Genomic DNA, 14,255 nt, shown 5'->3' on the forward strand with positions numbered 1-14,255 from the left:
AATGATGCAGAAGACATTTACATAATGTTTCCTTGCTACTTGGACTAATTCTTCTTGTTTTGGTGGCTGATTTTCCAATCAAGATATGATATTTAACTCTTCTCATTGTGCTTTAGAAAGTACTTACATTTTGCTAGGAATTTAATGAATTATATTCATTCACTGGAGACTACATTTTCTCAGTTATTAAATAAGTAGATGTGAGGATGAATTGATACAGTGCTTTGTCACATAGCAATGTCTTGGCTCAGGCTGGTGCAACAAAATGGCAGGTTGTAGGTGGCTTACAAGCAATAAAACTTATCTCTTGTGGTCTCTAAGATGGAAGTCTGAGGTCAAAATGCCAGAGAATTTTGGTTCTGATAAGAGCCCCTTCCAGGTGTGCAGACTGACAGCTTCTCATTGTGTCCTCCACTGGTTGATGCAGTGAGGGGCTAATTCTCTGACCTCTTGCAAGGATATTCTCATTTCCAAGGACTTCATGCTTACCTCTCAAACTTCTCAGTTCTAAACGCTATCACATTAGGGATTAGATTTCAGCATAGGAAATTTGAGGAGACATGAGCATTCACTTCACAACAAGGAACTATAAGGACATCTGCCTCTTATTTGGGACCTTAATCTCTTTATCTATGCTAAAACTCACCCTAGGATTTTGCTATATTGATTAAGAAAAGTAGTATATTTGAAAAGAACTTTGGAAGCTATAAAGTGTCACATAATTGGGCACTGTTATTACCTTATATAAATAAGAGTATTATTTAATTTTGAAAGCTTGTCTGTGTTCTAACCATGCAGTTTACAAGTTAAGAACTTGGAAGAATTTATATATTTACTTCCCAAAATAACCCTGGTCACTGGATGCAGTAAGATTTTTAATCCATTGTCTTTCTGAAATTCAACTTAATTTTGAATTAGTGTTTTAATCATTGTGGTATATTAGAACCTGAAGGCCAAATCAAGTTCCTTAACATATGATGTATGTTATGATTAGAATTAAACATTTACCTAAAACTCAGGACCGAGTGTTCTTCATATGTGACATGTGAACACCTCTCAGGAGAGGTGAACATTATAAGTATTAGAAAGTCTTTGTAGGAGGAAGGGTATTATCCCCTCTTTAGTTCCTATTCTCCTGGTTTTCTGGATGGGGAAATTATGAAAGGATTCACAGAGCAGTGGACCTGTGAGCATATGAGGAATTTAGTAGGCACCAAATTCGAGCCTAGGAGCACTGCCCATTATGTAGGTGACTGCCAAGTTCATATGCCATGGAAGATGTTAAACAAGCATCTCTGGAGACACAGCCCAACTCTGTGAACAAATCTATGGACACAAATCTTTGGGGCCTTGTTCAACTGTGATTTTAAGCTTTAGACATTGTAATGCATTTTGGGACCATAAACTTTATAAAATAGACCTACGTGTGGTTGGGCTGTAAGTACAGGAAAGTATTGGAATTTATGGGCTTCTGCTTCTTGTTTGGCAGAAAGCAGCAGCCCGCATTCGGCCTGTGTCCATGAGAGCACTGTGCACAGTCGGGTCTTCCAGATCTTATACCGGAATGAAGAAGTGTCCATCAATGATGCTGTGATCTTCCGAGCTCATTTGCTCTTGGATGGTGAAAGGGTAAGTCATGAATCTACCACTGGCCAAGAGGGGCTGTTCTCCCTCTTGACATTTCCCTCTCCTGGTTAGGAAAATGGAAAGTGATGGAGAAGCAATAGATCCTCTCTAAGATCTGATGGATAGGAATCTGTGATTTCACAGTGCTCATTCATTTACTTGTGTGTTCATGTTTTACTCATCTTTTCATTCCTACACTTGTTCCTTCAGTATTTTCCCAAGTGCAAACAGTTTGCACTGATTAACTTCCTGTCTCTTTTATCTACTCCTTGCTTAGCCACCTGCATGTCTATCAGATACTGGGTCATTGAACAAGCTAGCAGACTTTCTGAGTGTCTACTTTTCTCAGGGCTTTTTGTTAGGCCCTTGGGAACAACCTAAAGAAACAACAGTCTCTCCAGAGGCTGGTAGTGGTAGTTCAGCAAGGAAACCTATAAATAAAAAAGCATCTTGGTGGACAATGTGCACTCCCCTGGCTGTATGCAGGAAATACCAAGGATAGAAAAATGGCAAGAGGATGGAGAGATGAACTCTGAGAATGACAAGGCTGATGTTCATTGACCTTTTCACAGAGGAGCTGACTTTCAGATGCAAATGCTAAGGATCTATCAGACAGAGAAAGAGGAAGGACATCCCACAAAGGGAGAATGGCAGGAGTGAGAGCCCTGAGGTCTTACCACATTATTCCCTTTGGTAGAAACTTGGTTAAAAATTCTCCATTTATCAAATTAACATTTTTCCAAGTACTATATAGCATCCAAACCATCGCTGTCCTTCCCCAATCCCACCTAGAATCACTACTGCTACATTCCAGGTGATTATTTCTTATTTTAGGAAAACTTAGAGTCTTCTTGCTCACATTCCCTATGTGTGGTACAAATAATGACTCCCATTAGGCATTTGATATCTTCCTCATATCTTGCCCATTAGTCTTTTGTCCGTATTTTTATGATTTAAGTAGCAGCCAATTTTCCCTGTGTCTAAAAATAAAGGCTGACACTCATTCTTTACCTACTAATTCATCTATATAGCTATCCAAGATTTATCAAAGAACTCACTAAGAATGTAATATATGCTGGAGATAAAATAGTGAACAAACTTGGAGTGGTGATTCACCCTTGTAATCACAGCACTCTGAGAGTCTGAGGCAGGAGAATTACAAATTCAAGCCCAGACTGATCAATTTAGCAATTTAGCAAGACCCTATCTCAAAATAAAAAATGATTATAGATTCAGCTCAGTGAAAAGACCCTGGATTAATATCCAGTAAAAAAAAAAGGAACATGAGAATATCCCTGGTGTTTGGGGTTTACTTTTTAAATGTTAGATCATTGCATTGGGCATCTTGAGATAATTCTTAATCCCATCACAATTTTGTTCCCTTAACAGTTTAACACCTTTGAAGTTTAACCTTTTGAAGTCATAAAAACTTCTGAGTTTGAACAAGGAGTCTGTCTCATGGGACATATTGTTTTCTTCTGCACACTAAATTATTTTCTTCTATACGATAATTTATTATTGTGAAATCCATTGGGCAGAAAACAGTGTTATAGCTAATCATTATATCCAAATCAGTGATGGTTAAAACTAATCAGATATGCCTGTAAGAACTGTATACTTTTTTTTTTTTTGGTACCAGGGATCGAACTCGGGTCCTTGCATTTGCAAGGTAGGCGGTGGAACCACTGAGCTAAATCCCCGGCCCAAGAACTGTATACTTTTAATGGATGCATTAGCTCTTTTGCTCTTTTCCAGTGCATTTTCCAATGCATCTCTCTCTCTCTCTCTCTCTCTCTCTCTCTCTCTCTCTCTCTCTCTATATATATATATATATATATATATATGTATATATATACATATATACATATATATATATTTATTTATTTATATCTGCTCATGACAGCCAAAGTACTGGTGTCCAGAAAATGTGCTAACAAATGCCTGCAGCTATCAGTGTAAACAACAGATATTTATGGAATGGACCTTTATCCACCAAGGGCACCATTCCACATGCTGTAAGGAGTTCACAGTACATGCAGTGATGCTGCACAGAAGTGCATTTGGTGACCATGGAGTGAACTAACCTCAGTTAAAGAATACAATGAGATGTTTTAACACTAGCAAAGAGTGAGAATGGAGGTGGTGTACGTATTTTATTTATATACTCTTTATAATCCCACAGAAGATGTAGGAAGGCTAACAAAATACAGAGAACAGTAAAAAGGAAAAATAGCAATAGGACAAGCCAGAATATAGAACAAACACAGAAAGGATAAGAAAGCATAATGTAAACATAGGAGAACAAAATGCACATATATCCTCTGAACATGGGATAAAGGTGGCCTAGACACTGAATGCTGATTTCTCAGCATTCAAGAGGAAGTAGATGCACTTATTAACAAAATGCCCAGTGCTCTGAGGAAGAAGTGGAACAGATTACATCAAAAAGGTTCTGTTAATAGTTTCAGTTTTATAGGCTCAAAGAAAGTATCTCTCAAAGGGAATTCCTGGGGACACCTACATCACAGTCCTTTGGCAGTAATTGTGCAAATTGCAGATTCTCCATCCCTTCTAAGACCTAATGATTTAGACAGAAGTTTGCTTTGAAGGGTAGTGAGTAGATTCCAACTTCTGGTAAGCAGTCCTGGCTGAGATTTCCACCGGAAGACGGCAAGAGTTTCTGAGACACAGGAAAGCAGGACAGCGGAAAATGGTAAGACAGAGAGCAGATTTGGGCAAAATGGATCATTGCCACAGATACAAAGAATTGTCACAGATACAAATCTAGAAATGAATGTTGAAGACATAGGAGCCACAGGGTCCCCAGTGAAAGTCACCTGTCTACCTTCCTCTAAAGGCAGGAGGCCTTGTGGTTTCAGAAGAAAGAGAGCTGAAATTAACAATGGTCAATCTGGCACAGATGTGGGAAAAGGTCCAGGAGACTATGGGTGTGTAGGCAGTTACTGGTGTCATACACATGAATGTTGCTCAGCACAGTGGCAGAGATAAAAACAGCTAAAGAAAAACAAGTTGAAATTAAAGGACGAGCTGCGTGTTGGCCAAGTGTAGCCCATAGAATTTGGTTCAGTAAAGCCTAGGAAATGGAAGTCACTGAGTAGAGAGAAAGTTGATGGAAGCTGACTCAGGCATGGGCATGATATAGCTTTGGAGATGCCAGTGATAGTCCAAGGCTGTTTGGGAGATGCAAAGTTTCTATTGGAGAGCTGTGGGAATTTAGTTGAGTTGTAATAACCATCACACCGATAGCTTCTTACATTGCTTATATGGGTGTTTCATGGCAGGTATTATGCCCAAGGCTGTCTTTATAATTTCTCACTGAATCGTGCAGCAGTATGAGATGCTTTATTGTCTCCATTTTGTGGATGAGGCTACAGAGATTTAAAGAGATTTTAAAGTTACTTATCCTGAAGTCAGCAGGGCCATGGCTTGGACCTAGGCAGTCTACTCACAAAATCTGTATTTGTGAGGAGGAATGTCCCAGATGGCTGTGTGGAGTTGATGGGAGAATAGGTCCTTTATGTGTCCAGGCCCAGGAGTAAATTAGAAGTAATGCATTGAATGTTTTTTTTGAGAACTGTCAACCCTTTGCATACATTTTCTTATTTACTTCACACAATTGTAATACTGGAGAGCGAGCATCATTATTTTACTCCCACTTTACAAATAAAAAATAACAGAGAAGTTGAGTCAGTAGTAGAACCAAGACTTGCAATATGGAGATTGATTTTTGACATGCCCTTCTTAATCATCAGGCCACTATGGAGCTCATAAGGGAAGTGAAGGAGGAGGAGGAGGACATATGAGTCATGATTATGAGGAGAGTTGAAACCATCCAGAGAGAAAATGCAATTTAGAACACAGTTGTGACCATAGGGCCAGGCCAACGAAGCAGAGCCCTGGACAGAATCTGGAATACAGCACTCATTAACTAGTTAATCTTGGGAAAGTGACTTTATCATACTGAATCTCAGTTGCCTCACTTTGAAACATGAGGTAGAAAGGTTGAAGGGAGGAGAGGGAAATGGGAAAAAAATAAGAATCAAGATATGTCATGTATAGGTACAAATTCCCTATGATGAATGTGATCATTATGTATATCTAAACTGTACCAATTAAATTAATTAATAAAAAACAAACTATCAGGAATGTGGTCATTATATACTGCAAACATGTACTAATAAAATATAAAATTGAAAAATTGAATGAAAATAAAAGTAGAATCTATGAAAATGTATAGATTGTAGCTAAAACACTAATCAGAATAAAAATAGCTGTAAATTCTTAGCAAAGAAAAGGAACCTGGAATCAGTGATCTGCCCTTCTTCTACATTAAAGGCACAAAAAGAGAAAAACATTATATTCCAAAGGCCTCTGTGAGCACTATACATGGAACCAATCAGAAAATGCTATTTTCAACTATATCTGTTGGAAGGGAAGGGAGTCTTGCTACTGGGCACTATAAATCTGGTGCTGTTGAGTTTTTGATAAGACAGCTGTCCCAATGCCCTATTTATATGAGGGAAAAGCTAATTTAGGAATCCAAACACAACAGAGTTCTTTCCCTTTTCCTCGAGGTCACTATGAGTCTGTTCACCAGCCCACTCCCACTCTACCGAGTATACTTCTTTTCCCCCTTAATAAATGCACATCCCTGCTCCTTTTTCTGTGTGTCCTGACCAATTCTTTGTTCAGGACACCAAGAACAGGGAAAGAATTTCCCCGGGACCCCCCATAAGGTAACAAATGGGAGATAGTATTTCTTCATTCATAGTGTTATCCATAAAAAATAAGATAGTGCATGTACAATGCTAGCCCATGGCCAACCACATAGTAACTTTCATGAGTATGAGCTTCAGGTATTATTTCTATACCATACAGAACACGTGATAATGTGGCCCTGTGGTGAGAACCCAACCCTTGAAGGGAGATGATTTCTTTAAGTGAGATAAGACAGGGCAGGCACTGGAAAGGCACATATGTGTGTCTGTGTGAGATACGTATGTATGCGTGTGCTTGGAAGGGAGAGTTATTGAGAGCCAGTCATGAAATTAATGGTTAGAAAAGGCAGTGACTTCAATAGGGGGCATCTTGCAGGTGAGGTTTCCTGAGGCACTGGTGGAATCATACGCAGGTCTGGTCTGACCACAGCTCCTAGGGAACTGTGGGGGATTTAAAACTGGAGCTCACAGTGAGTTGGAAGATGGTGGAGGGGGCTTACTTTGCCAGTCTTATTTCCAAGAAATTGGTGGCAAGAGGCTGCGTTGCTTTCATTGTGTGTATGAAGTGAGGTCCCTGATTATGCAAAACAAATCTAGGAGAGGCAGTTATTTATACCATTTGGATTCAGCAAAATGTTAGCTTTTTAAATGCTTTTTTTTAAATAACAAATTTTAAACCTTGAGGACCTAAAGATAAATTCCATCCATATGTCTCTGCTTGAATTAGCTTAACCAAGAAGAGATTTCCAATGAGGCCTTTGAATAAGAGATTTCCATCTCTGCGGGATGAGCACATTCCTTGCAAAGAAATCAAAACCCAAAGAGATGGCAAGGAGAAGTGCTTCATTCCTAAAATGTACTAGTACTTTCTATGCATCAGGCTGTCTTCCTGGAGCTCATGGTCAAAACCCAATGAAGACCAGTTTCCTCCTTAATGTTGTACAGATAAGTGGCAACATTCAGCAAGAAAATAGTCACAGGTAAGCCATCGGCAGATGGGTGCTATTAGTGTACATGGTGAACCAGGGATAAATGCAAGAAGAATCACTTGTTAGCTCTAAACAGAACTAACAAATGCCAGCCCTACATTGCTAGATTCAGGGATTTTTTTTTTTTGAAAGCTAGAGACCTGGAATACAAATGTGAAGTTGCCTGAATTTTAAATGTTTGTAATTTATTCAAAACATTTTTAAAAATACCATGGAGAATAAACAAAACAGGTCTGAAATAACACTTGGCTCAAAGGCTTCAAGCTTATAAACTTGAAACAATTATCATAGGAAGCATTTAATGCTAAGATAGAAAAGAAGCAAGGCTTTGTGTGTTACAGAGAAGAAGGGCTCTCCCCAGCCAGAGAGGGTGTGAAGTCCTGTCACATGTGGGCAGTACTGACACTGGGTGCGACAGCTGAGCAGATGTAGTGGTAAAATCTGGCATCTTCCTTGCATCAGGGTGATGGTATTGAGGGCAAGGAAGGATCAACTGAGGATACTATTATTTGAGTGCATGTGAGAAGTATAAAGTTTCTTTAAACCTAAAGATGAAAAGGTATTACAAACTGTGCCACTATAAACATGGGTGTGCATATATCATGGTGGTATGATTCTTTTAATTCTTTTGGGAAGATCCCCAACAGAGGAATAGCTGGGTCAAATGGGACCTCTAGTCCTAGTTCTTTGAGGTATCTCCATATGGATTTCCACAGTGGTTGCACCAGTCTGCGCTCCAACCAACAATGAAAAAGGGTTCCTTTCTCCTCACAGCCCTGCCAACATTTGTTATTGGTTGATTTCTTGATAGCAGCCATTCTTTCTAGAGCGAAGTGGAATCTCAGTGTTGTTTTCATCTGCATCTCTCGAATGAACAGCCCAAATGCCCATCAACTGGAGACTGGATAAAGAAGATATGTTTTTTCTATAAAATGGAGTACTATTCAGCCATAAAGAATGAGAAACTAGAAGCATTTATAGCTAAATGGATGCACATTGAGGCCATACTCTTAAAAATAAATAGGACACACATGTGTAAATACCAAATAGTTTCTCTGGTGTGAAAAACTAAAAGTGTAAATAAGGTTCAAATGATACAGTTGATAAAGTGAAATAGGAAGAAAAGGTCTAAAGGAGTTGGGGAAGTGAGAAGGGTAGGGGAAAGGAAGGAAGGGAAAAGAAAACAATTGAGAAAAGGAAAAAATGGAAACAAAGTCTTTGTAAATAGGGATGGGTGGAGGGGGTGAAGGGAGGTGAATGGGGAAAAAGAAAGAACCAAGAACATCATGTAAAGGTACAAGATCCCAACGATGAATGTAACTGTATTTTATACCTAAAATGTACCAAGAAATTTAGTGAAAAACAAAAATAAAGATGAAAGGGGCCATGGGTAGGACATGAAATACTATAGGAAAAGAGGATCTCACAGTATAAACGACTGAGTGATCATTAGCCTCTCAAGACCAAACCAAAGGAGTTTCTTTCTTAATAACCTGAGGCATCTTGGGAAGTGACTCCACTTCCTCCTCTGTGCTAATGGACAGTGGTTGCTGTCATGCCAGGGACTTGGGAGTCAGAGATGGCTCCACCCCTGACATTATTCTGTGTCGAGCCCTGTGGGATTTCACTGCAGTGTCCTGGTCCATCCCTTCCAAAGCTGGGGCTCTGGGATACTGTCCTTTTCTGTATAATAATTCTAGGTCAAACCCGCTTTCACAAATTCCACAAACTGTAAGTACACTGAAGGTAGGGAAAAGAGCAAGACAAACCATAAGAAAAAGTAACAGTGTTTGAAGGATCTTGAGGCTACAATGCTGAGTGAAATAAGTCTGGCATGAAAGATTAAATATTATGTGGTTTCTCTTTGCATGAGAAACCCAACACGGTAAATAAAGAGCAAAATAAAAGTGAGCTCATAGGAAACAAGAAGTGTTCATTTTGGAGATAGGAAAGGAATCTGGGGAAGGAGGGAGAGGGGAAGGTGAGAGGAAGGAATGTAAAAATGATCAAGATGTACTAGGTATATGTGCCAATTCCCTAAAACAAATGCCATTATTATATGTCACAAAATATACTAACAAAACTTTTTAAGGAAAATAAGATCTACTGAAACTGCTAAATAAATGCTTTCCTTCCATTTTCTATGTCACACTCCCAGATAACCTGATCATCTGAACTCCATAGAACATGTGTGAGATTCTGTGTTAGGCATAAACAGGAGTACTTTTGTGGTGAGATTCTGTTTCTCCTTTGCGACATAGAGCAGCTCTCTGATTTGGACAAGAGTTGACTTCCCAAATCTCTTGGATTTTGTTTCTCTTGCAGGTGGAAGATGCCCTGAGCGAAGTTGATTTTCAACTCAAGGTGGACCTGCACTTTACAGACAGTGAGCAGCAGTGAGTGTCTTGGGGCCCCTGGAACTGTAGTGGCAGGATGTGGCTTCCACTCCTTCTCACTCACTCCTGGAGCACCCCATGGCCCCATCCTGGGAACATCTCTCAGATATCTGGTCCCTCACAAGCTGCCATGTGCTACCTGAGATTAAATTGGGGTAGAAGCGATTGTGTGCATGTCCCAAGGGCATGCTTACAACCAGTCAAACATGATTTCCTGCCTCTGAATATCTAGAATAGGAACTGAGAATGTTGAGTGACTCTTCAAACTGCCTGTACCTTTGGCGGGCATCTCAGCTTCCATAGACACATACACAGAAAACTCCCACCTTCCTGGCTTTTGAAACTCATACTTTCTATACTTTATACATTTGTAATGCAGTCATAATTGAGGGTTTTAGAATAATGACCCCATGAGGCTACAAAATGCAAAGCCCCTTCTGAATCAGAGGAAGTTCTGGTGAGGTTGTACATCTTTGTACTGAATATCTGCTACTGTGTTTCAACTCTCTGAACATTTACAATCCATTTATGGCTCACCTGCTGATTATGTAAGTGGGAGGCAAATATCTCCCGTCATAACTGCTTCCTCTAAGTTGTTTGTGGCCTCTTCCTCCAACCCCAGGGTGATCATTTATGTCACTTAGACTCTGACTTCTTTCCAGTATAACTTATCCTTTCGTAGGTATTAAAAAGCCCAGTGAAGTGCAATATCAAAGCTCTAAATCCTCACCCAATTTATAGCTTTTTTTATTCCCTCCTTTCTCCACTGCACCTCCAGGCTAAGGCTTAGTGTAGGAAACTCCTAGAGCGGAAAAACGCACGGTGGGTAGAGGAAGACTTTGTACTTCTTCTCCGACTTTCTTCTCCACTGTGGTGTCTGTGTCTGGAGAAATGAGGGGGGTCAGTGAAGAGGAGGAGGAAGATGGAGGAAGGGGCGGGGGATCATGTTTGATTGGTTGTAAGCGGGGACCATCCTATGGCAGAGGCTGAATCACCTTAGAGTATTTTTGTGAATCCCTTGGAGATATATTCATTAGACAACACTCTCCCCCAAACCTAGCCTCAGCCTTGCAGTTCTCTGAAATAGTGAAGCTTCTTATGGTCAGGAGACTTCTGTCTTGGAGAGTTGTTCTAGGCAGACAATTCTCCAAAGAACCCTCATCTGCAGGTGGGACATGTACAGGTCACGTTAACTCCCTTCCGACATTGATGGGGAACCTACTCTCCCAAGGCCACTCCAGCTTCCCCAAGCTTCTCTCCTGAAAGACTTTGCAAGATGAATCAGGGACCAGGACCTATGTTCTCATAGCCCTAGGCAACCCAGTGCAGGCTTCCCAAAGGGCCCCACCTCCTCTGACTTAAACAGAGGTAAAATTTCTTCCACCTATATTCTATTAGCAGAATCTCAGCGCACACTGACCACTTTATCCACGTATCTGTTTTCTACAAGCATTTCATCAGTTGTTTGGGGAATCAGGACAGCAATGGGCTGATGCTGATGGAACTAACTCGTCTCTCCCAAGCCAGAAGAGCTTTGACCTAGTGATGCTTCAGAGTGCCCCCCCATGTGCCACAGATGCCTTATCACCTTCAATCCAATTTATGAATATGAAAAGAAGATGGCATTTCCAGTCTTCCCAGCCTCTGGCTTCCTGTTCATCTTCAGCTAATCTTATACGTTTCTCCCCTTCCCCAAAACTGTCCCCTGTCTACTCTAGTGCGTGTTTGTACAACACAGGGAGTTGGGTCAAACAGGACTCCTGCAGAGGTGTCAGAGACCTCAGGGTGTTGGGCATGAATGGATGTGTGTGCCTGTGCGGCTGGGAGAGGCTGGACTCTGGGCTGTTCAGAGTATCTGTCCTTGGCCCTGATGCAGTGTCTATGCTTGATGTCATGAATTCCTCCTCTTTATCTTTATCAGGCCTATCCAGGCCCCTGATACTCTCAACACACATATTTCCGCCATGGATGGGTGTGGATACTAAGGAAATCTTATCTATAAGCCAAGCCTGGGGGCACACACCTGTAATTTCAGTACTTTGGGAGACTGAGGCCAAAGGATCACAAGTTTGAGCCCAGCTTGGGTAACTTAGCAAGAGCTTGCCTGAAAAAAGAATTTTTAATGGGTTAGGGATATAGGTCAGTACCAAGGACCTGGGTTCAATTCCCAGGACTGAAAAAAGAAAAAATCTTACCTATAATGTTAGAATCAAAACCCCTAATTTCATTGTTCTCATGTTTCTCTCCACCATCTGAGATCACTTTCACAAACTCCTCTAGTAATCTCCTCATGTCCTATGTCCTTAAGCCCATGTCCTTGGGATACTTCCATCCATAGCTCCATGGTGTACATTTGCAGTTAGCCACAGAATCCTGCTACGGATTTAAAATTTAGCCTAGAAATTACTCTCTATCCACAGGTAATAGGGAAAAATAAGAACCAAGATACATCATGTATAGGTACAAGCACCCAATGATAAATGTAAACGTATTGTGTACCTAAAATGTACCAATAAAATAATTTAAGCAAAAAAAAAAAGAAATTATTCTTTATCAATCTTTTAAGAAGCTTCAGTGTTAAGCCATAGTGGATACAGTAAGTGAGACTTTCTTGCCATCAAAAGAGTGGTAAATGGCAAGTCTTGATACTAAAAATTGGCCCAAATTATAAAAAATGCAGCAACTGCACCCTGAAATACAGGATGAATTTCTGTAGTTTTCCAAGTCTCGGTAGCCTTATTTATAAAATGGTCAGCATTATTAGATCTGTTATGAAGATTAACTGAGACAATATATGCAACAGGCCAAGAGCATAGCCTGTGGAATAAATGTCTTCTTCCTTTTTATGACTTCCTAGACGCAAGTCAGGCCGGGCTTGAATGTGTTGCTTCCTCTCTTAATACAAAGCACTTAATAACAATCAGAGCAGGGGGCTCTCATGAAACACAGGATTAGCTAAGAGGGACAGGAACCCAGCGGCTGGCAAGATTGGAAGTGCTGTCTTTTTTCATTTTCATAAATTGGGTTTAAGGATGATAAGGCATCTGTGGCACATCCTGGGGGTAGACTTTTGGCTCTGAAGCATCAGTAGCTCAGCAGCTTCAAAAGAGCAAACAGAAAGGAACAGAAGCATGGCCTCTAATGCCAGGCTTGGAGGGGCTCTTGACATCCATCTCATCCGGTGGCTTTCAAGTTGGGTGGGAAGATGCCACTCCCTGGGGACACTGGACCATATCCATAGACACTGGCAGTGATATCAGGATGTAGAATATTATTGGCATTTTGTGAGTGGAGGCCAGAGATGCTGCTGAACATTTGAAAATGTACAGGATATTCCTGATCCTAGGAAGCAGTATTCAGTCTCTAAGGCCAGTCCTGCTCTAGCTGCCTCACATCTGTATTTGCAGCTTTGCAAGGTGTCCTTGGCACTCGCTTGCATGGAATCAAGCAGCTCCCTCCTTCCCACCAGATCCCTTTCTGTCCTGGACAGCTCACCTGCCAGGGAATTCTCTACTCCCAGGGCCAGTTCATCCTCATGTGCCTTCCCTTGTTTGACTTCCACTTTATTCATTGCTAACACAGCAAGCTCAGTCTAGGTGGCTGTTCAGAAGATGAAAGCTCTTCGTCTCTAGGTTAAACACAGGGCTCTCTGCCTGGGAGCGAACTGTTTCATTGTTGTTTACTTTTTGGTTACTGTCGTTCCTTTATGATAAAGCAGACATTCTCCTCTCAGTGCTATCAAGTTTGTCTCCATCTTTTCTAAACTGAGACTACACACACACACACACACACACACACACACACACACCACACTTCTGGGAACACATCTTGATATCCAGGAAGAGGCTCTATCCATTTCAGAGCACAAGAAGCCAATTGCCACCCTCCTTACTTCTTTACTCCTGTTAATGTGGTTTAAATTATTGTTAACCTTTCTTTACATCTTTGCTACCCTGAGCGGTGTGTAGCTGCCAGTTGCCCAAAGGGTATACCTGGGATTCATGGAGCCTGTGTCTGATGGGACTCAGAGCAATACTAAGCAGTGATCAGAACAGACCAGAGTCAGAAAAACTTCATCTAGCATTTCAATTTGGCCTTGTGGCTTGGAACAAGTTACTGAACTCATGTTAGTTTTACTTCCTCTTCTGTAAAGGGAACAATGTTGGTAAATACCTCACATGGTGTCCAGCAGACTTATGGGGGAAAGGTGTGTGGCCAGTGCATTGTGAGGCCTTAATGAGTTGTCCTCAGAATTAAAGTGAGCACCAGTGGTAGCCGCTTTCTGAGACTCATGCTGTAGATTCTTCATCCCCTCCTCATCAGGTTCTTGCTGATGAAAAGGAGGCCTTAGGCACGGTGCATTTACAGTCATGGTGGCTCTGCGGCACAGGTGGCTCTCACTGGACTTCTGTTTGTGCACAAGCACCAAAGGCCCTGGGGATGCACAACCCCTGGCTTGGTTGGTGGTGGCCACTCCTTTCTCCTACCAGCCCTGTGTGTGTCCA

General features: G+C 41.1%; 1 protein-coding gene across 7 annotated transcripts in view; it reads left to right on the forward strand.

Moving 5' to 3' along the window:
* Positions 1-14,255, forward strand: part of Fam135b (family with sequence similarity 135 member B) — a 318,048-nt gene that overhangs the window by 203,046 nt on the left and 100,747 nt on the right. For all 7 annotated transcript variants that reach the window (XR_002391948.2, XM_004837905.4, XM_087187332.1 and 4 more), the window contains exons 4-5: positions 1,490-1,629; positions 9,680-9,750. Coding sequence is in view for 6 of the 7 variants with exons in the window: in XM_004837905.4 (XP_004837962.2) it covers positions 1,490-1,629; positions 9,680-9,750 (211 nt within the window). In the remaining variant the exon portion in view is untranslated. The remainder of the gene's footprint in view (positions 1-1,489; positions 1,630-9,679; positions 9,751-14,255) is intronic.

Source organism: Heterocephalus glaber, unplaced genomic scaffold, assembly GCF_053883595.1.
Source record: "Heterocephalus glaber isolate CG9 unplaced genomic scaffold, H.glaber_assembly_v1.0 deba00000281, whole genome shotgun sequence".
Taxonomy (NCBI): Eukaryota; Metazoa; Chordata; class Mammalia; order Rodentia; family Bathyergidae; genus Heterocephalus; species Heterocephalus glaber.